Source organism: Aquarana catesbeiana, linkage group LG13 (assembly GCF_042186555.1).
Source record: "Aquarana catesbeiana isolate 2022-GZ linkage group LG13, ASM4218655v1, whole genome shotgun sequence".
Taxonomy (NCBI): Eukaryota; Metazoa; Chordata; class Amphibia; order Anura; family Ranidae; genus Aquarana; species Aquarana catesbeiana.
In genome coordinates this window covers 95,071,129-95,097,199 of record NC_133336.1, presented here as the reverse complement: position 1 = coordinate 95,097,199, position 26,071 = coordinate 95,071,129, and the positions used below count along the sequence as shown (strand labels likewise).

The following is a 26,071-nucleotide window of genomic DNA, read 5'->3' as shown; positions in this document are numbered from 1 at the left end:
CAAAATTGTCAAATTATCAGGTTATTTCTCACACACAGCATATGCATACCACAAATTACACCCCAAAAAATACATTCTGCTACTTTTCCCGAGTATGGCAATAACACATGTGTGAGACTTTTACACAGCTTGGCCACATAACAAAGGACCAACATTGAAGTAGCACCTTCAGGCGTTCTACGAGCATAAATGACACATCTTATTTCTCAACCACCTATTACACTTTTGAAGGCCCTGGAAGCACCAGGACAATGGAATTGCCCACAAAATAACCCCATTTTGGAAAGCAAACACCCCAATGTATAATCTATGAGGCATAATGAGTCTTTTGAACAGTTCATTTTTTTTCCAGAAGTTTTTGGAAAATGTGGGAAAAAAATGAAAACGCATTTTTTTTTTTTTTTTTTTACACAAAGTTGTCAAATTATAAGATATTTCTAACACATAGCATGTATATAGAAAAAAAATTACACCCCAAAATACATTCTGCTACTCTTCCAGAGTATGGCGATACCACATGTGTGAGACTTACACAGCCTGGCCACATACAGAGGCCCAACATTGAAGTAGTAGCTTCAGGCATTCTAGGAGCATAGATTACACATCTCATTTCATTCCTGACGTTTTCAGACATAAAAATAACATACAAAAAAGGGGGGGCAAAGGCTAGTCATTTTGAAAATGTCTCATCAGTTTGATGCACGATATTCGTTTTTAATACAAGCATTTTAGAAAAAATAGGATTTTTGACTTACCGTAAAAAATCCGTTTCTCTGAGTTCACTGACAGACAGCGCTCCCTTTATTCAGAAACAAAAAAGGGTTATATCGATCCCTACAGGTGTAGGACACTAAGCAGAAAAAAGACTTGGCTACGCCCATGGGCAGCCCTAGGTGATATGCACCCCTCTCTCTGCTATAGGCCTTCAGTTTTGTCCCATGCAGTGTCAGAAGCATTAAAAACTCCATAGAGGGGTGAGTGCTGTGTGTCAATGAACTCAGAGAAGCGGATTTTACTGTAAGTCAAAAATCCAATTTTCTCATTTGTTCATTGACAGACACAGCGCTTCCTTATTCAGAACCATAGGGACGTCCCAAAGCAGTGCCAAACATGAGGGGTGGGACAACGAAAAATCCCAAGCTTAACACAATAGCCAACCAGGAGCTCAACACAGAAACAAACTGGATCCCAACCTGAACAATACCCCTTCAAGAGGGAATAGACCCTCTAAACAGCAGCATGCAACACCCATGCAACATCAACACGGTCATTGTCTGTCTGAGCCATCTAAAAAGGTCGCAGAAGAAGCACACAGCCCCCTTTTTGGCCCGTCGGTGATCACAAACAGTGAGTCTGATCTCCGGAAAGACCCTGTGACTGCCAAATACACCCAAATCGCCCAAACACATCCAGGGCTTGCAAGGTAAATCCCTTAGGACATTCTGACCTGGGACACAGGGAAGGCAATACAACGTCCTTAATCAAAAGGAATCAGAGGAGGGAACCACGAACAAGGGCGAAGAACTACGTCATCTTTGTGGATCACCAGGTAAGAATTATGACATGGTAATGCCTACAGTTCCGACACTCTGCGAGCAGAGGTGATAGCAACCAAAAAAGCCACCTTCTGGGACAGAGCAAGCAGAAGAACATCCCAAATATTTTCAAAGGGAAGCTCCTGTAGAAATGAATGCACCAAGAGTAGATCCCACAGCAGTAGAAGCGACCGCACCAGTGGAGGCAGATGTCGAACCCTTTGATTAAGATTATGCAACAGGGAGTGTGAGATCAGGGGACGCTGAAGAAAACCGCCAAGGCCGACACCTGGCCCTTGATGGTACTCAAGGCAAAGTTCTGCTCAACCCCTCTGTGAAGGAAGGTCGAAATCCGAGCCATCGAGAAAGAATGAGGGTAAATGGCATACGCCTCACACCAGGATATGTATGAGATCCATGTCCGGTGGTAAATCTTCCCAGAGGAAGGCTTCCTAGTCTTCAGCAGCGTCATAACTTCAGCACCTGGCTCATAACAGCCATGCCTTCAAAAACCAGCGACTGAAGCAGGATGGAAGATCGGCCCTTGGGACCTTAGAACCTTTATGAGAGGCAGTCACCAAGGGACATTAGCGACCAAGCGCACCAGGTCAGCGTAACAAGAGCAACAAGACCATCCGGGCTCACAAGAATGACCGGAATCCCTTCGACCTCAATCCTGCACAAAAGCCACAGCAGAATCTTGAGGAGCAGGAGAGGCGTAGATCAGACTATACCGGCCCCACCAGAGCATCTGCAGTGTCCACCAGAGGAGCCCGTGACCTTGCTAGAAACCTCAGTACCATTACGTTAAGCCGGGACACCAACAGGTCTACCTCGGGAGTGCCTCATCGGAGACATATCCGATGAAACATGCCCTGGTGAAGGAACCACCCCGTGGACTAACAGTGGTTGAAACACAGCATGCAACTTCTGGAGTTTGTCCAGAGGAAGAAACACTCTGGCCAGAGATGAAACCAGAGCCAGGCCCAGATAATCCAATTTTGTGGAAGGAGCCAGAGTAGACTTCAGATAGTATAGAAGCCAACTGAAAACTGAGGTCTGTATAGCGAGCTACGTCGCCCAGAGTAGCCGAGGACTCTGCTCGCAGAAGAAGTTCGTCCAAGCAGCCCAGGACCGCAATGCCCCGCTTATATAACCACGCCAGAACTGGGGCCAACACCTTTGTGAGTATGCGAGGGATATAGGCGAGACCAAAAGTCAACACCGCAAGCTGAAAATGCTCTTTTCCCACAGGACAATGAGGAATCCTTGGTGTTGGGCACATATTGGAGTGCGTAAATAAGCATCCGTGATGTCGACAGAAGCCAGAAAGTCCCCATGATAAAGGGACACCACCACCGTGTGGATGGACTTTATTTTATACCCACTTGAACCTGGACAAGCACACCCTGAAGCAACAGGGCTTGCACAGCCCCAAGGAGAACTGCCGACAGTCCGGTGACAGACGCCAACTGGAAGGAAAAAAACCTTTTCGGGGTTCAAGGCCGGAAGACTAGGACATAGGTGAGGGCGCTCCTTCCTGCTGAAAGGTCACTGTCCGTGGGTCTAGGGAGCTCCGCTCTCGGCTCGCCAGACCAGGTCCATTGCATGCCGAGAAGAAGGACCGCATCTGCTACGAGGCCCTTTTCCCCATTTCAGACTGTGGAAGACATTTACACTTCCCTCCTGTGAGATTCGTAACGATGTCATCCAGGGTAGCCCCAGACAATTGCCTGCAAATGGTAACCCAGTCAGAACTTTTTTAGAAGCCCAGTCCGCAGACCAACACTTAAGCCCCAATACATGTCTAAGCCCCACTGCAGAAACAGAGCTTAGCAACCAAAGGAACTGCGTCCAAGAGGCACAATACAATACAAACTGCAGCCCCCAGACCAACTGGTCCGCCAACTCAGCAAAAGCAGAGGGAATCTGCTCCCCCCTCCAGGTATGTCAGCCGGATCCTTAAAAGCCGGAGACTCCTCCCAGAATCATGGTCGCCTTGCGCACCCTAGAGGCAGGGAGATCCACTACTGGTGGAACAGTCCACTCCTTAAGGAAGGACACCACAAAGGGGTACCTCACAGCGAAGCGTCTTTGGAAACACAAAGGGACGTTTTGGACACTCACAGTCTTTACTAACAAATATCCCAAAATAGGAGGGAGAAGGGAACGCTTTTGCTGTGCGAGACAGTTTATTGGCGCCAAGGGGCCTGGCACCTCCACCGCAGCTGCATCCTCCATCTTTAAAGTTTCCCGCACAGATGTAATAAGGGAGACAACCAGCACCTTCTTGTGCGCCACTGCAGTTGTGGAGGAAGAACCTCACTAACTGACAGGATAGGGAGTATGGCCACCAACCCCGCAAGGTGGGACACATCCACAAAGGCAGAGCCAGCCATAGGATCAGTCCAGACGGATAAGCCCCATCCAGTGGGGCTATGTCGCAGCCAACCTAGCGCGTAGCTGCGGTCTGCACGCGCTCGCTGGCTAGACTGGGGAGACCACTGGATCTTAGTTTCCAGCCCGCCGCCCAGTCTGTAGAGGGCGATATAACCTTATGGTTCTGAATAAGGAAGCGATGTGTCTGTCAATGAATGAATAAGAAAATTATATTTTAAATGTAGATATAAACACTAAGTGAATGCTATTTAGTTTGAGTAAAGTGAACCTGTAACTGGATTATGCACATTAAAGGATAAGTTCACCTTCGGTAACAGGTTACATGTTCCACCCATTTTTGAGGTGGAACGTGTAGCGTGCTCCCGCTCCTGCAATGGCTCGCCGATCCAAGCCCTGTGTGTGACAGCAGTACGGAAGCTCCCCGTACTAGCTGTCACTTTTTGAAAAGTTCTGTGAATGAAACAAGTGCTGTCATCTTTTACGGCTGTCAGCTTGTAGTCCTCAATGAACTACCTACCATGGCGCTGTTCAGTGCTCTAGGTAGTTCATGGATTCCTCCTGTCAGTGTGCATCTGTATACCCATAAGATCTATGGGCAGACAGATACACTGACAAGTCTGCAGGACACTTGTATGATCTGCTGATCACTAGTGCAATGCTTTCCAGGCTGCTAAAAAATAGTAAATGCACATGAAGGCGAACTTATCCTTTAACTACTCAGTTTGTAAAGCATTATTCTCACCATATATAAAACATCTAGGTATGAATGAATTTCAGGTGTATTGTATACAGTGGATATAAAAAGTCTACACATCCCTGTTAAAATGTTAGGTTTCTGTGATGTAAAAAATGAGACAAAGATAAATCATTTCAGAAATGTGCACACCCTTAAATTGGATGTAAACCCGATTCATGAAATGTGTGCTAGGAACATATATATGCAATGTTTTCTTATCTCTTTTCAAAGCACTGAGCCCCGTGGCTTTCTCCTGCTCTGTTCTTCTGTTATCAGCATGATAACTTCTGAAAAGTTCACAAACACAAAACCAGCCTGAATTTTGTGTCAGGGAGGGTGCTATAAATAGATTAGCAGAAAGGCGCTTTACTCATAGGACATCTCTGAAAGTCTCTGCCTATCTAGAGGGGGGGGGGGGGGGCTTTCCTTCAGTCAGCTTTCTCCCAGTGTAATCCAAGACTTCTCTCACAGTGCAGAATGAGGAAGTGAAAATTCCAACAGGATCTGCACTTTCTAAACAGTATATAAAGATATAGACAGCAAATATACATGTAAAACTTGTTTCATCCCTGTGTATCATCTGATGCTGTTAACTTCACTGGGTATATGTGAGGGTTAACATCCACTTTAAACTAATACTTTGTTGAAGCAGCTTTTGATTTTATTACAGCACTTAGTCTTTTTGGGTATAAGTCTATCAGCATGGCACATCTTGACTTGGCAATATTTGCCCACTCCTCTCTGCAAAAAACACTCCAAATTGTTCAGATTGCGAGGGCATCTCCTGTGCACAGCCCTCTTCAGATCACCCCACAGATTTTCAATCAGATTCAGGTCTGGGCTCTGCCTGGGCCATTCCAAAACTTGAATCCTCTTCTGGTGAAGCCATTCCTTTGTTGATTTGGATGTATGCTTTGGGTCGTTGTCATGCTGAAAGATGAAGTTCCTCCTTATGTTCAGCTTTCTAGCAGAAGCCTGAAGGTTTTGTGCCAATATTGACTGGTATTTGGAACGGTTCATAATTCCCTCTACCTTGACTAAGGCCCCTGTTCTATCTGAAAAAAACAGCCCCAAAGCATGATGCTGCCACCACTATGCTTCACAGTGGGTATGTTGATCTTTTGGTGATGTGCAGTGTTGTTTTTGCGCCAAACATATCTTTTAGAATTATGACCAAAAGGTTCAACCTTGATTTCAGACCATAACACATTCTCTCACATGCTTTTGGGAGACTTCAGATGTGTTTTTGCAAAATTTAGCCGGACTTGAATGTTTTTCTTCATAAGAAAAGGCTTCCGTCTTGCCACTCTACCCCATAGCCCAGACATATGATGAATATGGGAGATTGTTGTCAAATGTACCACACAGCCAGTATTTGCCAGATATTCCTGCAGCTCCTTTAATGTTGCTCTAAGCCTCTTGGCAGCCTCCCTAACCAGTTTTCGTCTCCTCTTTTCATAAATTTTGGAGGGACGTCCAGTTCTTGGTAATGTCACTGTTGTGCCATATTTTCTCCACTTGATGACTGTCTTCAATGTGTTCCATGGTATATCTAATGCCTTGGAAATTCATTTGTACCCCTCTTCTGACTGATACCTTTTAACAATGAGATCCCTCTAATGCTTTGAAAGCTCTGCGGACCATGGCTTTTGCTATAGGATGTGACTAAGAAAATGTCAGGAAAAACCTACTAGAACAGCTGAACTTTATTTGAGATTAATCAGAGGCACTTTACATGATGGCAGGTGTGTATTGACTCCTATTCAACATGAGTTTGAATGAGATTGCTTAATTCTGAAACCAGCTTCACCCCCAGTAATAAGAGGGTGTGCACACTTATGCAACCACATTATTATTATTATTTTTTTTAAAGATATTAAAGATTTCCGTTTGTTTTACAATTGAGTTATACAGTTTATAGGTCACATTAAAAGGTGGTAAAAGTTCTGAAATTATTTATCTTTGTCTCATTTCTTTACATCACAGAAACACGACATTTTAACAGGGGTGTGTAGACTTTTTATATCCACTGTAACATTTCTATTGGAAGACCAGGCAGAAACAGTACTGGCTTCAAATTTGTTTTCTGATAAACAAATGTTGTGTGATAATTTAAAACTCAAATTGAACAATCCATTCATCTAATAAAGTGAAGGCAGAGTAAGCAATTTTAGTACAGGGGAGGAGCCTGTACAATGGAGGAAGTCTGAAGGGAAAGTCTGGAGTTCAACTTTAAGATTATGTAAAAACTTTAATATTCATGTTATAGGCACAAGCACTGCGGGCTAAGGAAGGAGGGGGTTACTGATGGTGACAACAGTGGGCCATGCCTGTGTAATAATGCATTTTGAAAGGTCCCATTATATAGTCTCTTTCGGAAGCATGCGATAAGGTGACACAAATGGTAAGCAGGGTTGGAATGTTGTTACCCTATAACAGGAGGTGCATTAACAAAAACGCTATGAACATCTAAAAATTACTTTTAAAATTACATTAATAAGTATAACTAAGGGCAAAACCTTTTCTTTCGTTTTGGATAGAGTGGAGACACCCATTTTTATTGATGTGTTCCTATTAGGGAGATTCACCCTGTCTATTTACCATGGTGATCGTTTTCACTGAAAGTGGTGATTTTGAGAACAGGAATAGAGGGGAAATCATCCAATAGGGATGCTAGTTTTGGTGATACTGGTAACAATCAGGGATTCCCTCACTTCGGAGGGACTTCCTCTTACATTCAGTTTGGACTTCACATGTGTGTCAATACCATGTGTTTACGCGGTATTTAAAACTTTTAAAGCCTCATAACTGCCCGTCAATGCCTGCTATTAATATTACAATGGTACCACACAGTGCTGTTCACACAGGAGCAGTAGTGTTGTGTTGCTTGCATTAAAAATTAAGTGCATGTTGCTTTTATGAGGCATCAATGCTAGTCAAGCACTTCCATTGATTTCAATGGTAATGCTCTGTAAGCTCACCTTAACAGCACCTAGAGCATTTATGGTGTATTGGTGAAGCATTTATGAAGTGTTAGCTGGACTTTAGGGGAGGCAGTGGAGGTTCCTGTATCCCAGAAAGCACTGGAAAATAATAGAGAACCAGGAAAGGGCGGCTCCAGTCACTTCTTGGTTGTATAGAGCAGTCATGTGGAACTAGGACAGAGCAGCTCTATAAAACTGCCTCTAAACAATAGCTATATTAGACTTTTGTTTAAAGGAGAAGTGTAGCCAAAGCTCTTTTGGCTATACATCTCCTATGGATCACAGGAGTGCAGTTCGTTCTGTACTCATGTGACCTATTTACAGCCAAGGATTTTACTTCTTCCTCAGGCTCTAAGAAAGAAGGAAAATCCTTTGAAACACGACAGAGAGCAGGGGCCCTAGTGAGGTCCTTTCATGGTATGGTATGTAGACTGTCGGGTCCAGGACTTTTGAGCTACGGACGGATGGCTTTATAAGCTTTTTTATACTCATGCTTGTGCGTAGTTTTTATGATTTTAATTTTCAAAAAATGTATGTGGGATAATGCACTAGGCTGGTGCATCCTCTTTCTTTCCATCTTCATCGGCCTTAACAGTTACTGCGGTAAGATGGCAAGTAGCTTTCAGTGCTTCAGTCTGACTGACCTTACTCAGAAAGTAAGCCTGTAGACAGGGTCACACCATAGGCCGTCTTCATGGCTATGGACTCAGAAAGCATTTTGCAGCTGACAAAGTACATTCAGGTTTCACAATGCCTAGTGACTGAAGGTTACATCCCAGGATAGCCTTGCCATATCCAGAAGCTTCCTAACAACATGAGTCTTCAGAGACTGGGTCACGCCAGAAATTGTGCTCTGGCTCTGGACCTGGGGAGGGATATGGGGCTAATTAACACAGTATACAAAGGTCTGGAAAGCACCACAATGCAGATTCTAGTGCCCAAACATCGCTTTCCATGCTAGCCCTGCAATCCTCCAGTCCAGCTTGGTCCAAGTATGGCCCCAAAAAAGGTGAAACTCCCTTTAAAGCAAAATCCTTAATAATGTAAAAAAAAAAAAAAAAAAAAAAGTCTTACTCTCAGTTTGCTACTTCCGCTCATCAGTGCCTTCCTTAGACCCTACTGTCAGACACCACAACCTGTACATTAACCTGATTCTCATCTTCATTACATTGCACAGTTTGCTGGAAATCCACTTCCCAGCCTCTGCCCCCCAACACCACTACCATCACCATTCCCTAAACTCTCAACTTCCCTCCACTACATGGGACCCTCTGAAGATGTTTAGCTCTTTCATAGCCCCAAGAAACCCCAAAGCACAGGACACTGCATTGTGTGCAAGTTGCACAAAACACTTCTCAGCTACACTGTAACAGCACAGCCAGAGAGTACAGAGACCCAGGACATAGTACTGCTGGTTGTACGGAGCATGGTACTGCACCCTGCTCCACCACTGTGGTATTTGGATCAATGACATCAGATTCATTTGGCAAGCTTTAGGAGCAGAGGCTCCTTCAAATTTGGCATTACACCCTTACATTTACCAACTCTCACAGAGCTCCCATGCCACCCACTTCACCTCACATTACACAGCATCCCTGCCACTTAACTTAAACAGCGATCAGAGCCACCCAGCTTCTGTACCCACTGCAATCCCCCTCACATCCCTTACAGCCTCTTCCCACCACACACTTTACCCCTCCCCCCTAAAGAGATCTCCTGCCACCCATCTTATCCCACACTTACAGAGCCCTGCTCCTGCCACCTACTTCAACCCCCAACCACCTCATCCTCCACAGGGCATCCCTGCTACACACCTCACTCATCTCTCACAGACCCTCCCCACCATCCACCCCAAACAACCCTCACAGATCCCGACCACCACTCACTTCAACATACCACAAACCAGCCTTAGAGCTACCTGCTAACCTGCTCTTACAAAGCTACCAACCTCACTTTTTCTCATAATAACGCTTCACCAACACTCACCACACCCCCTCATTATAAAGCCTCCCCACCACCCTTCTCACACAGCTTAACTGACAGCCACCTTACCCCCAAACCCCTTGAAAGACCCTCTCGGCCACCCGCAACCCACTAACATTGCCTACCTGCTATCAACTCCATCCCCTGCTCCCCCGACCTCATCGCCACATCTCCTGGTACCAGCGCCTACCTGCTTCCCACAGCACCTAGTAAACATCTGTTTCATCTTCCTAGCTCATCCTTGAGTGCACTTCTCTTTAGACAGGACTAAGATGTATCTCCACTGACAGCAAACTCCAAGTTTACCTACACTTACATTTTAGATTATTTGCAATATCCCTGACCTTGCCCATTCTAGAAAGAGAACATGTTTGCTAGTATTATAAATACAGTTGTTTTCTCGTGCAGAAATGCCAAAGTACATTTTTTTCCCACCTTTCGCTTGAACTGGCAAAACCAAAAGCAGGCAACATTTCAAAAGTGTCAAACTTCTTAGTGTCCTACATTACCAAATATTTTTTTACATACAGCAGTGGATTTAACTAGTAGCTCTTTCATGTATTGATAGTTTTAGGTTTTAGATTTACTGGTTCCTCAGAGTGACAGACTTCAAAAGGTTGATGTAATTTACTTTGCGTCTTATACTCACTTTGCTTTCGCTGTCCCACTGCTTTATTCCCCCACCAGACAGACGAGACTTGTACCAGAAAATTTAGGTACATAAGAGTACCTGTTTCTATCTCGTTGCTACCATTATGCAGCACAGACGGTCTGAGCAGATAATTGCAAAAACATAGAGCAGTCATGTGGGGTTGGAGCCCTTAGGCTCATGTAAATTATGATCTATATGGCTTACACAGGTTATTTTCTTCCCTCTGGTGGGCAATCAGAGCTGCCCTGTAGCAAACAGAAGTGAATATAAGCAGGGGGTGAGCAATTAAGCGAACCCGCTGTTTTGTCCAAAATGGGAAAAGCATAGATTCACGTTAAACATCTTCTCCAAGGTATCAGATAGAGTTTACATTTAATACAAGGTCTTTTTTTTAGGTTTAAAGAGGGCCAGAACTGAGGAAACTGTGTCCAAAGAAAGGAAGCGCAAGGCAAAGGCCTAGTCAGCATTATTGATTATTGGCTCCTCCATTACAGAGTTACCATGCATCTCTGTGTGGAGGAAGCTTTCATGGTAGAGGAGCACAGCTTTGCCCCCTGCTGACTGGTGATTTGTTGATCAAAGTAATATGTAAGAAAAAGAATGATAGATGGAAGAAGTGCAGATTCAGAGAATAAAAGAAGCAGAAACAGGGAGACCCCCTGCCACTCCTCAGGTACAGCCCCTTCTATAGCAAGCCCGCAGAAGATCAGTGAACAATACTGAAATGACACCACGAAAATTCCACTCCAAATCTTGTCCAACTATCAGTTAAGCAGCTCATACATTAGTCTTTTTTTTCCGTTCAACCAGCAAGTTTGAAAAAAAAAAAAAAAAAAAAAAAAAAAAAAAAGGGACTTGCGTCGAATATATGGATGGGTGGATGCTCTCCACTGCACTATTGTATTCAGACAGTGTGGAGACTTCTCTGGTGTCAGAATATAATGATCAGCGTTGTTGGCTACAGCCGGAGGAGCTGATCGAGCGGCAAATATCCAACAGAGCATTTGTACAGAAGTCCATCAGTAGATGTGCTTCTGTATAACCACTCTGCCCATAGATAGATCGAAATTTACCAGTCCCTGCTGAACTGGCCAAATTTCAATCCACATATGTTCGGCTTTAGAGACAGCATTGTCTTAGATGATCTCATACTGCAGACATACAGCAATTAGGGCTCATTTACACCACAACGCATGCGTTAACGTCTATGCAGTGTATTGCATCTTCTGTAATGCACCGGCATGCATTTTACATGCATTGTGTTTTTTTGTTTTTTTTTTACTTTGCTTTGCAGTGTGTTGTGTTTATGCGCATTTGAACCCGTTGCGTTGAAAACTAGTAGAGCCTGTTGTACTTTATTCGGTGCTGGGCAAATGCAATGCAACACACTAGTGTGAACTGCATTGAGGGAACCATTTTTTTTTGGCTGCCATGAGTTGGGAATGCGCTCACAAACGCACCCCCAGCACATCTGGTGTAAATGAACCCTTGTGCCTAGTACACACGAGCCGAATGTCATGCTTCTGTCGAACGAGCATGCTGGAAAACCAGCAGACAACCGGCTCCCGATCAGCGCTCTCAGCCAATTGCTGAGCAAACCCCTGTCAGAACACAACAGCTCAGCGGGGGAGATTGCTGTACTAACGTCAGGTCATTAGTGTACCATTCTTAAAGCTACAAAACATCAGTGCCTATGCACATTTACAGGTTAGTATGAGCACTGCTATTATTTAGAAAGAAGGTAGTCAAAAAGTATTTTTTTTATGTAAAATGTATAATTATACTTTCTTTATATACCCTATAAGTACTGGTCCACTTTACATTCAATTTAGAAAAACATTTATTAGTGACTTACTAAACTGTGGGGATGTAATTATATCAATGCCTTTTGTATTTGGCCAGGGCCCTACTTTAAACTCCAGCTCATGAGGTAAAGCACTTCCTTTATTGCATAATATGCTGTTTTTCATGTCATACATAAGGCTATATTAATGACAACACTAAAGGTCTTCTTTATAGATAACAAATTGATCTAACAGATGGCTTTTTGTTGCTTTCATATTTCTCTTTACGCTAATGATGATGAAAAGGATTTGTATTTGGAAGACACAGGAGGATCCATAACACACCAGAAGAGCTTGAGGCATGGCCAGATCCCCACACTCTACCGTTGTAATTTAATTAAAGGCATTAAACTTCATGCTGAGGTCAAGCAGCTCCCTCTTCCTGCATCCCCTGCTCTCCAACCTGCTCTCATTATTGCTCCCACTGACTGGATTAACACTTTGGAAGATGCATGAGTGATGGAACCGGGGGGGAGAACATGGCTCAGAGTGTGCAGCGCTAACAAGGGCACAGATCATAGGTTCTGACTTGTTAGCACTGAAGTGGAATTTATTACACTCATCAAAAACAAATACTTATAGAGGTATAGAGGTAGATAAGTTCATATTCAATCCTTGTTAGTAGCATATCACACTGATGTATACTATCTCTTGGCTGATATGTCACTTACTAGCAATTATCATAATACACATACAGAACACAAATATATAGAAATTGTGATAATGCATTAATACGCAAAAAAAACAGGATCTAAATCTCTGTACAAATGTCATACATAGCAACCTGACCAAAATAGATAGCGCTGCAATTTAAATTTCGTATAATAGAACTAGCACAGAGGGACATGGGAGACATTCTGCCCATATAAACTGTGATATACAGTAATATTTTTGTGACATCATCACTTGAGCCAACACTATGAAAGTTGTATATGTATGGGTGGTGGTGGAGAATTGCAAAAAGGGTGTAGGATCTTACAGGAAGGGGTGGGCTTCATGGCAATTGGAAAACGTATAAAAAAAATATTGTCTGGATAAGGGGCAATTCAAGCCAATTAGAGCCTCAGGCACTAATCATGTGGCTTGACAAAAAAAAAAAAAAAACTCATACAAATGTATGAGTCGGGCGCCCTGCAGGGGAGCAGCGCCTCCTGGTAAGACCCCTTTCACATGGAGAGCACTCTGAAAAAATAGGATTTTTAATGACAGCTTACCTGTAAAATCCTTTTCTTTTGATGTCCATCACGGGACACAGAGCCTCAGTAATAACTGATGGGTTATAGGGTATCACTAGGTGATTGGACACTGGCACACCCTAACCAGGAAGTTCAACCCCCTATATAATCCCTCCCCTTACAGGGATAACTCAGTTTTGTAGCAAAGCAATATAAGTGTATTAGAAGAGGGGCGGGACCTCTGTGTCCCGTGATGTACATCAAAAGAAAAGGATTTTACAGGTAAGCTGTCATTAAAAATCCTATTTTTTCTCGTACATCACGGGACACAGAGCCTCAGTAATAACTGATGGGATGTCCCAGAGCAATGCTATCTGAGGGAAGGGGAACCATAACCAAGTAGGGTGCAATCAGACCTGAGGACCCTGTACCGCTGCCTGCAGCACACTACGCCCAAAGGCGATATCCTCATGCCTTCTCACATCCACCTGATAAAATCTGGTGAATGTATGGACTGAAGACCAGGTTGCGGCTTTGCAGATTTGAGCCATAGAGGCCCAGTGATGCACTGCCCAAGAAGCACCAATAGCCCTTGTAAAATGTGCCTTAATCTGAAACGGAGGAATCTTCCATTTCAAACCGTAAGCTTGAATAATCATTTGTCGAATCCATTTAGAAATGGTAGCTTTTGACGCTGCCTGTCCTCTATTGGGACCCTCTGGCAGCACGAACAGAACATCTTACTGCTCTTACTACATCCAAAGAATGTAGTGACCTTTCTTCCGAAGAAAAGGTATCTGGAAAAAAGGAAGGCAAAAACAATATCTCGGTTTAGATGAAAATCTGAAACCACCTTCGGTAAAAAACTAGGATGAGGGCGCAATACCACTCTATCCTTGTGTACAATCAAATAAGGCTCCTTACAGGAAAGAGCTGCCAATTCTGATAATCTTCTAGCAGAAGAAATGGCTACCAGAAAAATTAACTTTCTTGTCAACAAGACCAAAGGAATTTGACGTATTGGTTCAAAAGGCTGTTTTTGTAAAACAGACAGAACCAAATTTAAGTCCCAGGGGTTTAGGGGCGCCTTAACTGGAGGGTTAAGACGCGTCACCCCCTGCATAAAGTTTCGGACCAAAGAACGTATAGCAAGTGGCCGTTGAAATAATTCTGATAAGGCCGAGACCTGGCTCTTGATGGTACTCAAGGTCAGCTTCATCTCTAATCCCAATTGTAGAAAATCAAGAATTCTACCTATCACATATTTTCTGGGATGCCAACCCCTGGATTCACACCAGGATACATAAGCTTTCCAGACTCTATGATAAATTACTCTGGAAGTTGGCTTCCTTGCATTGATCAAGGTAGATATCACAGGACCTGAAAGCCCACGACTCTTCAGAATTTGGGTTTCAATAGCCAAACCGTCAAATTTAGCATTTGTAAGGCAGGATGGAACACTGGACCCTAAGACAACAGGTCTGGGCGTAACGGTAGGGTCCACGGGGAACCCACCGTCATCCTTAGTATTTCTGCATACCAAGTCCTCCTGGGCCAGGCGGGGGCTACCAGAAGTACCGACTTCCTTTCTAGCCTGATCCTGCGAAGAAGTCGTGGCAGTAGCAGAATAGGTGGGAATGCATAAATCAGTGAGAACCGATGCCACGGAATCACCAATGCATCCGTCCCGTATGCAAGAGGATCCTTTGTCCTTGCTACAAATCTGTCTATCTTTCTGTTGAATCTGGATGCAAAGAGATCTACATCTGGAACCCCCCATCTTTGGCATATGGCCCAAAAGACGTCGGGATGCAGAGACCATTCCCCTGGGAGTAACTGCTGGCGAATTAAATAGTCCGCCTGCCAGTTCTCTATCCCTGGAATGAAAACAGCCGATATGCATGGCACCTGCTTCTCTGCCCAGACAAAGATCTGGTTCACCTCTCTTTGAGCAGCTCGGCTCCTGGTGCCTCCCTGATGATTGATATAAGCCAGTACTGTGGCATTGTCAGACTGGATCCTGACTGGGCAACCCTGTAGCCTGAGAGTCCAGGCTCTTAGGGCTAGATATACGGATCTCCAGAATGTTGATGGGTAAGGTCCTCTCGGTTTTGGACCATACCCCATGGACCGCAGACTGTTCCAGAACTGCTCCCCAACCCGAAAGACTGGCATCCGTTGTTACCACCATCCAGTTAACCGGTAGAAAGGATTTCCCCTTCTGCAGGTTTTCGGGTATTAACCACCAATTGAGGCTCTGATGCACCGCATGAGACAGGTGCATTGGAAAGTCTAATGCCTGAACCTTCTTGTTCCAGGTCGACAGGATACTGTGTTGCAGCAGTCTTGAATGAAACTGAGCATAGGGAACTGCTTCGAATGAAGACACCATCTTTCCTAGCAGCCTCATACAAAGGCGGACAGAAGGACCCTTCTTGGTCCTGACTACCAGAATCAGCTCCCTTAAAGCAGTGAGCTTTGCCTGAAGTAGAAAAACTTTCTCCTGGCTTGTATCTATGATCAGACCCAAATACTCCAATCTTCCTACTGGTTTTAGGAAAGATTTTTCTAGGTTGAGAATCCAACCTAGGTGTTCCATATACTTGACTGTGGTCCTCAAGCTTCCGTTCAAAGAGGCCACCGACCGGTCTATCAAGAGCAGGTCGTCTAGGTATGCTATGACAGTTATATCTTGAGCCCTTAATCTGGCCAGAGGAGGAGCCAAGATCTTTGTAAACACTCGAGGTGCAGTGGCTATCCCGAAAAGGCAGAGCCACAAACTGGAAATGGCGCCCTCCTATCTCGAAGCACAGGAACTTCTGATGAGCAGGAAAAATGGGCACATGCAGATATGCATCTCTGATGTCTAGCGATGCCAGAAATTCTCCTCCCTGCAGGATGGAGACTACTGTCTGAATTGATTCCATGCAGAAAGACCGAATCCTTAGGAATCGATTCAGATTCCTTAGATTCAGAATGGGTCTGACACCCCCATTTGGCTTTTGGACCGTAAAAAGGTTGGAATAGAAGCCCAATCCTTGATCCTTCGTGGGAACCACCATAATGACCTCTTGCGACAAAAGCCGCTCTAACGCTAGAAGGAGCGACTGCTTTTTCTCTGGATCCCTGGGGACATTTGACCTGAGGGAACGAGGAGAGGGAAATTCTTGGAACTCCAGTTTGTTACCGTGGAGATTACCCATCTGTCCTGGAAGTCCTCTTGCCAGAGCTTTGAGAACTGTAGCAGTCTTCCCCCCACTCGAGCAAGCGGGGGCGCCCCTTCATAAAGAGGTCTTAGTGTCTTGTCTAGTAGACTTCTTCCCCCAGGACTTCTTTTGTCCCTGGGGTTGACTCTTGTTTCTTGACCCAGACAGAGGAGGCCGTCGTGACTGCCTGGAGGCTGATGCCCCTGGCGCTGGGGAAAGAGTCCTTTTGAAAGAGGGACGCTTACTCTTTCTCTTAACAGGTAAAAAGAGTGCTTTTCCCACTAGAGATGCTTTGGATATAGTTATCCAATTCTTCTCCAAACAGCATTGCACCACGAAATGGAAACCGAGCCAGGAGCTTCTTACGTGGTGCTTCAGGTGACCAATTTTTTAACTATAAGATTCTACGCCTACGCACCAACCCAACTGAAAGACGAGAGGTTTGCATGATAGAATCTCTGATGGCGTCAACAGCAAAACATAAGGCCGCTGGAAGGTTAGCCAACCCCTGGGCCTGCTGTTCAGGTAAAACTTTGATGACCTGCTTAACATGGTCTCTTAAGTATTGACAGACTCCAATCGCTGCTACTGCAGGTTGAGCCACTGAACCTGCTAAGGCGAAAACATCTTTCAACAGGGATTCCATCTTTTTATCCACAGGATCCCTGAGCATTGTCTACAGGAGAAGTCAGACTTTTATTTACGGAGGAAATGGCGGCATCAACGGCCGGTATTCCCCACATCTTAATAAACTTTTCTTCCATAGGATAAAGTGTTAAAAACTTTTTCGGTGGAAAAAAACGTTTATCTGGGTGATCTCACTCAGAATAAAGGAGCTTTTCAAGTAAATTATGAACAGGAAAAGCATGTGCTATTTGAGGAGGCTTCAGTGACTCCAACGAAGAAGAGGGTTCTTTAACTGATTCAGATACGGGCAACTTAAATGTGGAGCGGACCAATCCAGCAAGGATCTGCACTAAGACTTTCTCATCCTGAGAAGCTGCAGAGGGCCCTTCTCCACCTGATTCCTCTGAAGAGGAATCATCTGTCCCATTCCGATCCTCTGAAAGGGATTCTTCTCCCCTATCCCAGAGGTCCTCAGCCTGAGGGTCCTGGGTAGCAGAGGAAGGCCTAGTGCGTTTTCTTCCACTGAATGAAGATGTGATCACGGCCATTAATCTTTCTTCTAAACCATTAATGGTTGAGGAAAAAACCTCCTGCGTAATATATACAGGGGCTGAAGTGCCAGAAGCAGGTGTAGCCCCTGACCCCAACGGCTCGCTAGCCCTGAGGGGGGAGGGAGCTGCACACAGGGGGCCCTCAGAACCCGAAGGAGATCCCCTAGAGCCTCTGGTTCTTGGGGTATTTGAACCTCTTCTACCCATAGTGCAAAGCAACAAGGTGGAGGTATCAAAAAAAATGAACACTGACTGCTGAGCGATGTAGTCTAGCAACAGCCCTGCTACCAATGCCCAGTCTAGTGTTTCCTTAGTAAATGCTGCCTAGGGGAATGCCTGTGTCCAACCTTACATGCGACCGTCAGCTCTGTGTCCCTCCAAAGGCTGTGTGCACCTATAAAGTGTGCCTCTTATAGCCTTGCAGCCGGCAATGTGGGCGTCTGAGCACGCTGGACGCTGCGCTGACGCTCCACCCCCCCGTCTTTCAAACAAACGAGCGATTCCCGCGCGAGCCAACCCTCCGCTGGATAGGCGTGGAGGAAGGCTGGGGGTGGAGAAGGAAGGAGAGAGGCTGGCAGTGATGGGGCCTGCACCTGGTAATGGCGGCGGCGATAGTGCGGTGTACTACCGCCTTACAGACCACCTGCGGCCCCCTATTTTTGGGGGGGAATATCCCTGAGGAGAGCCCCCCATCTCATCCTACCTGGAGCTCGGCTGGAGGACCTTGTGCAGCTTGAAACACTGAGACAGACAATCAGTATGAGAAGGTATGTGCTCTTGGCAGCCCCCGGTGGCGACAATAGGCATAAGCATGCATTTACTTAAAGGAGAAACCTACTAGAATTAAAAAATTCTGTGGAATCTCCTTTACCTTATCCAGCAGCAGGGTTCTGTTATATAGACCCAATCTTCACCTCTCACGGTGGGCTCCATTTGAAAAAACCTTCAGAGACTGGGGCCCCTTACGGATAGGGGGATCCACAATTCTGGGCCTGTAAAGCACCCAGCCAGAAATATGGCTAGAAAAAACATTTTCTGAAATGCGGGGTCCAGCTCTCCAAAAAGAGGAAGCGTTACAGGTAAAACCTTGTTTCTTCGGACACGAGGCCCAGGTACCATCCAATTCGACCTAGAAAGGACACTTTGAAATGGATCCGGTTCGCCTGGCTTGCCCCAGTATAGGATATAGGATATTCCCTTTGGAGCTCAGCACAGGATATCTTTACACGTCCAACACCTAAGACACTGGCTAAAAAACGGAGGTATCCCTGTAAGGGGAGGGATTATATAGGGGGTTGAACTTCCTGGTTAGGGTGTGCCAGTGTCCAATCACCTAGTGATACCTTATAACCCCATCATTTATTACTGAGGCTCTGTGTCCCGTGATGTACGAGAAAGAAAACAGATCCGCCTGCTCAGCGGGGGATCGGTCTGTTGATCCCCGCTGAGCAGGCTGATGACAGGTCCGTGTCTGCTCTGCATCAGCTCGCTATTCTCTATTGGACGGTCGGATGGAAACGGACCGCCTGTCCATTTCCATCGAATTCCATCTGATCCGATCTGCTAGATGGATGAGGAATGGAATCTCCATCCATCTGTTTTTAGCGGACTGGATCAGATGCAGGCGCATGTAAACGGACACATGTCCATTTACATCAGTCTCCCCATAGAGAACAATGGGTGGTCCGATTGGGCCCGCCTGAAAAATGGACAGGAAGACCAGATCAGTGTGCATGTGTTAAAGGGGCCTAAGGCCTTGTTCACACAGGGCATACACAGCGTGCCTTTAAAGGGATGCACAGGTGTCCCGTGCATCTCTGTGCAGGCAGTCCCATTGATGTCATTTGGGATGTAGCACCTGCACGAACAGAGCCGTTGCTCCCAATTTTACATCCATGTAGGTCCGCATGCATGACCCTGAGCTTACACTGTCTGCGTTTGGGATAATTTACCCACATGGATGTCAGATTGGGAACAGCAGCTTTGCCTATGCAGCCATTGCATCCCAATTGACATAAGTGGGACTGCCTGTACAGGGATGCACAGAACACCTGTGCATCCCTGTGCGGGTAAACATGGCCCTCCATGGGCGTACACTTTAGTATGCCACATGTGAACTAGGCTTTAGTACTAATTTAGCAGGAATTTTGTAAGTTACGTTGTGTTTATGTGCAATATTAATGATTTTAGTCTATTTTTTGTGAAAATAGCGATATGATGAACGCATATATTGCGGAGCCCAAAAAAAAAATCAGTTGCACTTTTTTTTTATTCTACCAGCCATGTGCTTTTAGAAAATGTCTAGTTTGAGGGTTTTTTTCAAATTCTGAAAGCTGTAAGTTGAAAATGAAAACCTCAAGATTTTTAGAAAAATTTTTGGGTACGTTCGATTTTCACCATTTTGTACAAAGGCGCAATTTAAAATTTAGAAATATTTGTTATTTATTAACTCTATACAGGTTAAGCTTTTATATTTAGTAGGAATTTAGTAAAATTAGCTGTGTCTTTATCTGCTAATAATGGTTTTAGTGGTTTTTTTTGCCAATATATTGGTTCGATAAACATTTGCGCAAATACCCCGGGATCTAAAAAACCAGTAGCACCTTTTTATTCTAGAGGTCGTATACTTTCAGAAAATATATAGTTTTGGGGGTCTTTCACAAATTCTGAAAGCTGTAAGGGAAAAATAAAAACCTTCAGATTTTTAGAGAAATTTGGATATTTACACTTTTGCGTCTGTTCAATTTTCACCATTTCGCAAAAAGGTGCCATTTAAAAAGTTACAAATATTTGTCATTTATTCACTCAATACAGGTTAAGCTTTTATAATTAGTAGGAATTTTGTAAAATGTGCTGTGTTTTTATCTGCTAATAGTGGTTTTAGTGTATTGTTTGAAAATATATTGGTTTGATAAACATTTGCGGAAATACGGCGGGGTCTAAAAAAATCAGTAGCACCTTCTTTTTATTCTACTTATCGTGTGCTTTCAGAAAATATATGGTTTGGGGTGTCTTTCACAAATTCTGAAAGCTATAAGTAAAAAATAAAGAACAAAGGAAAATTTGCAAAAATGGCCACCTGAGTGTACAAAATGGAGCACGGGGCCTGGCAGCGAAAGGGTTAAATGAACAAATTTACAGTAGTAAAGCTCTACATATTAAGGAGCACATATATTTAGGCATTGAGCTTTGCATTACCCCAGAGTAACCAAAGATGCCTGTAGACATAAGGTAAGTAGGGGTAAAGTCTAGGGGTTCCCAGCACATGCAACGTTTGAGACTTGTCAGTAGGAGAGGAGGCTTGAAAGATTGAAAAGCTCTGTGTGATTCCTTTTTTTTTCTAAGCCAGCTCTTGGTAAAACAGATGCATGATGTGACAGTTTGGGTATAGGGTCCCCGGAGATGGCATAAGTTGCCTTAGGATGCTTAGATCATGTCTGCAGATGTTGCCTGGCTCTCTTTATACGAATTTCAGTCTTATATGCATTACTTTAACACATGGGAAGAAATAGAATTTGTGTAGCTAGGCATCAGACACAAACAAGCACAGCAGGCTCCTCACCTTTTTTGTTAAGCAGTCATCGGAATCAGAAAGCATCCTGGTAGAGACATGAAACATAACTTCCACAATAGAGGTTGCGTAATATGGAGTGCTCAGACCAGTGCTTTTGTTCCTCTGAAGTCCTCCTAAGAAGCCACAGTGGTTTGCCAAATTCACCTGCAGAAAAGATGCACTTTATAAAACACAGTAGGGTTTATCTGTGGCAACAGCTAGAAGGAGCTGCAATACAAGTATAAACTGACAGGTCCATATAGATGACATAAACCTGACACAAAGCCAGCTCCATTTAAAAGACTTTTTTCCTTAAAGACAGGAATGTGACAAAAAACGTGACACCCCCCCACTACACCTTGAAGCGTTAAATGCTTATTTAGCCTGCACAGATCAGGAGAAACACTTTGTTACTACTGGCTCCAGCAGACTCCTTTGATTGGTGCAACCAGCCCTTCACAGGCTCCAATCTGAGGTACTTCAGGCTGCAGTTGCATGTTTGCCCCCACCATGTATAATACAGGTTTGGATGTTAAAGCAAATAAAAAAATATCATGGACAGTACTCAATTGCTCTCACAGATAAAGCAGGAACTGGCTGATTTAAAATCCATCGATAGCCATTCCCAAGAACCCCATCTAATGATTGAGGTCTCAAGAATGGGCTTGTTAGAAAATTTTGGTTCGAGCAGTTACTGCAGTACTGATCAGTGTATTCTGACAGCTAAGGAGTCCCTGCTGTCAAAACTGCTATCTGCTTGACTTGTGTGGATGGGGAATTTTTGATAAGCCCACTGGCTGATCGAAAAAAACTGACCCATGTATACCCAGCTTTAACAAACACTTTAACAAACATTTAACCCTTGTAATGCAGGGGGCCACACTGCAAGAGATTTTTTGGTCATATTCCCAGAGTTCAGCTGTACTATGTGATGTATGTCTTTCTTTTTTTTTAAATATACGTTTTTATTAATTTTCAAAAAAACAGACAAACAAAAATGAATATTTGCAGCAATTAAAGAAACTATATACATAGAAAACAAAACACAAAAAAAAAAAACCAAAACAAACCCCACATACATACATATATTGGTCATACCTGGTTCCTATGCCAGTTTAATTTTAGAGAAAGGTGTCATCCCGTGTTACAAATGTACACCTAGAGCCCAATAACTAATGGAGAGATTGCAAAGAGTCATATTCCTCTAGGAGGCTATTGAGGCTGTAGAGGGGTCCGTGAGCCATTTGGACCAAACCTTTTCATATTTGAGGAGACAACCCCTATTTATATGTTTCTTTGTATAATGGTAAGCTATTATTAATGAGTTGTTTCCACAAAGTCAGCGATGGGGGGGTGGTTTTCTTCCAGCCGAGAGCTATGGCTTTATGAGCATAGAACAAAAGCAGCCCCACCAAAGTACGCCCTGCTGTCGTAGGAATAAATTGCTCTATCAGACCTAAAATACATATTGGCATTGATCGTTGCAGTGGGATATATGTTATTTTAAATATAAAAGCTAGTATTTCTTCCCAATACCTTACGATAGCTGGACAAGTCCAGAATATATGGGTAAAGTCTCCAGGAATCTCCCCACATCGCCAACAGCCAGGAGCAGAGTCTGAATTAATTTTATTTAATATATGAGGGGTGTAGTATGCCCTGTGGACTATCTTAAACTGAATAATTCTGTCTCTCAAGGAGACGAGAGAGTTGAAGGGAGAGTCCCATATATTATCCCAATCATCCTCATTAAGTTCAGGGATATCCTTAGACCATTTTGATCTTAATTTCTCTAAATCAGGGAGAGAGGCAGTTGTTAAGTGAAGATACAATTTAGATGTGGCATTCTTTGTGCAATCCAGCCTAAGAAGCTTCTCTAAGGCAGACTGGACTAGTTGTAGAGGAGAGCCACAGAATTGACAGCGGAAGGCATGGGAGAGTTGAAGGAAACGAAAAGAATACGACTGAGGGATATTGAAATCAGAGATTAATTGGGAAAAAGAAATCAAAGATTTATCCAAAATGATCTGTGTCACTGTTTTTATCTTAAAATTAGTCCAAGCATAGGGGTCGGGTAGTGAATACAAATGCTCCAGAGTGGGATTTAACCAGAGGGGAGCATTAGGTGATATTGCCTGTAGGGGATATCGTTCAATTTTGAGGCCCTCTCCCCATACACGTAGCGTGGTAAGCATAGATGGTGTCAATGAATATGGAGCACGAGGGCACCGAAAGATCAAAAATTTCAGCGCCTCTAGGGATCCCAGCACTGCTGCTTCTACCTGAGTAGCGGAATTTGAGGTATCTGGGTTAAGCCACCAGGCCGTAGTTACTAGCTGAGAAGTCAAGTAATATTTATGGAAATCTGGACATGCCAGGCCACCTTGGGAGGTCGGGCGTACCAATGTTGCCCAGCTATACCTAGGGGGCTTTGATCTCCATATGAATGCTGAGAAAATACGATGTAGTCTTGCAAAGAAAGATTTAGGGATCCACTGGGGAGAGTGTCGAAATAAATATGTGAATTTAGGTAATACATTCATTTTTATTAAATTTATGCGTCCTAACAATGAAAGGGGTAATGACTCCCATGCCTTCAGCCGTTGTTGAGTCTCCTGGATCACAGGTGTTAAATTTAGAGATATATATAGTCTGAAACCTGTCTGGAAACCACCACCCCTAGATATTTAAAATTCTCCACCCAACTTAGGGGGGTATCCATATCAGCAGTAGCACGAGCCGCAGAGTCTATAGGAAATAGAAGTGACTTTTCCCAGTTTACTTTAAGGCCTGTGACTGCGGAGAAAGAATTGAGGACCTGTAGGGCCCCCCTAAGTGATGGTCCTGCGTCATTAAGAAAGAGGAGTAGGTCGTCCGCATACAAGGCGACCCTTTCCTCCAGCCAGCCAACGCGCAATCCCTTAACATGAAGGGAAGTACGGAGAGCCTCCGCCAGCGGTTCCATCGCTATGGCGAAAAGGGCTGGAGAGAGGGGGCAGCCCTGTCGAGTACCCCTTGACAGAGAAAAAGACTGTGATAAGCTACCTCCCAACTTGATAGCTGAGGTGGGGTTTTGATAAATTATCTGTATCCATTTAATAAAGATCAGGGGGAACCCCATCCTTCTAAGGACCTCCCAAAGAAAAGGCCATTCGATAGTATCAAAGGCCTTTTCAATATCTAAGGAGGCCACCACCCTAGTACCTTCATTCAAATGCTTTGCATGTATATTAGTAAACAAACGTCTCAAATTTACATCGGTTGACCTGTTGGCCATGAAGCCAGTTTGATCAATATCTACAACAGATGGTAATAGTGGCTGTAGTCTGATGGTAAGTAATTTAGTCAAAATTTTAAAATCTGTATTAAGTAGGGCAATTGGCCTATAGGAGGCACACAATGAGGGATCTTTTAGATCTTTATGAATTAGTATAACATGGGCATGGCTCATAGAAGTTGGAAGGGCTCCATCTGTCAGGCATTGAGAATAAAGTTGTGCTAGCTTGGGAGCTAATATTTTCCCATGTGTCTTATAAAACTCTATGGGGAGGCCATCCGGACCCGGAGACTTCCCCCACGGAAATGATTCGATTGCTCTCAGTACCTCCTCCGGGGTTATTGGCCCCACCAGAGATTCTCTTTCTTTATCTGAAAGCCAGCCTAATGCCAATGGGTTTAGCCAGGATGCCAAATCCTTGGGCTGAAAGTCAGAAGGCAACACAGAGGTATAAAGAGAACTATAATATTGGCGAAAGACCTCTAATATATCTGGTAATAAAGAAACTGATGCACCTGAGGCAGACACCACATTGGGAATCACTGTTGGAGGATAATCCGGCTGTGCCAACATCGCTAGAAGACGACCATTACGGTCCCCCTGTTCAAAGAACATTTGTTTATTCCGATGTAGATCTAATCTGGTGATCTCAGTAAGATGGAGATGTAGCTTACGTTTTGCAGCATTCAGGAGGTCAAAATGGGTATTAGTAGGGTCAGTAGTATAAATATCAGACAGACGTTGCACAGCTTGCTGTAGCGCTGTTGCACAGCTTGCTGTAGCGCTGTTGCAACGGCTGCCTGTTCCCTGCGAATCCCAGCAATAGAGGAGATATATTGTCCCCTGGAAAAGACCTTGAAGGCGTCCCATATCATTGCAACAGAGGAGGATCCCTCATTAAACTCCCAATATTCCGCCAATCGTGGTGTGATATTGGTCGTCAGGTCTACATGAGAAAGCCAGTGGGTCCCCAAGCGCCATAGGGCTGCAGTTCTATAGGATGGGGCATGAATTTTAAGAAGTAATGGTGAGTGATCTGAGAGCCCGCTGGGTAGATATGATACATCTAATACATCAGACAGCATAGTCGGATTAGCAAAGGCGAGGTCAATACGAGAAGAGGTTTTATATGTGGCAGAAAAACAAGAGTAGGCTCTAGTCTCAGGATGTTTCCACCTCCAGACCTCAGTTACGCCCATTACTTGAGCCCAGGTAAGTAAATCTGTAGAAAATTGTTTTGGGGGAACAGGTCTGTCCAGGTCAGGGGCCATAATGGCATTGAAATCACCCATCAACAACAGTTTTGCCGGATAATACGAAATTACTTTCTCCAAGATTAAGTATAGGGTGGACGAAGAAAAAGGAGGGGGAATATACACCCCCACTACTATATATCGCGTACCCCACACCGTAAATACTATTATTACATATTTGCCTTGGGGATCAGTATAGACCTGTTCCATTATACATGGAAGAGATTTACTGATTAATATCGATACTGCTCTTGCATATGTAGAATAAGAAGAATGAAAGGCTTGCTGAATCCAT

At 44.2% G+C, this 26,071-nt stretch overlaps 1 protein-coding gene across 1 annotated transcript in view; it reads right to left on the bottom strand.

Annotated features, from left to right (window-relative positions):
• Nucleotides 1-26,071, bottom strand: part of RALGAPA1 (Ral GTPase activating protein catalytic subunit alpha 1) — a 474,136-nt gene that overhangs the window by 130,934 nt on the left and 317,131 nt on the right. The window contains 1 exon segment of the mRNA XM_073610203.1: nt 21,256-21,411. Coding sequence (XP_073466304.1) covers nt 21,256-21,411 — 156 coding nt within the window.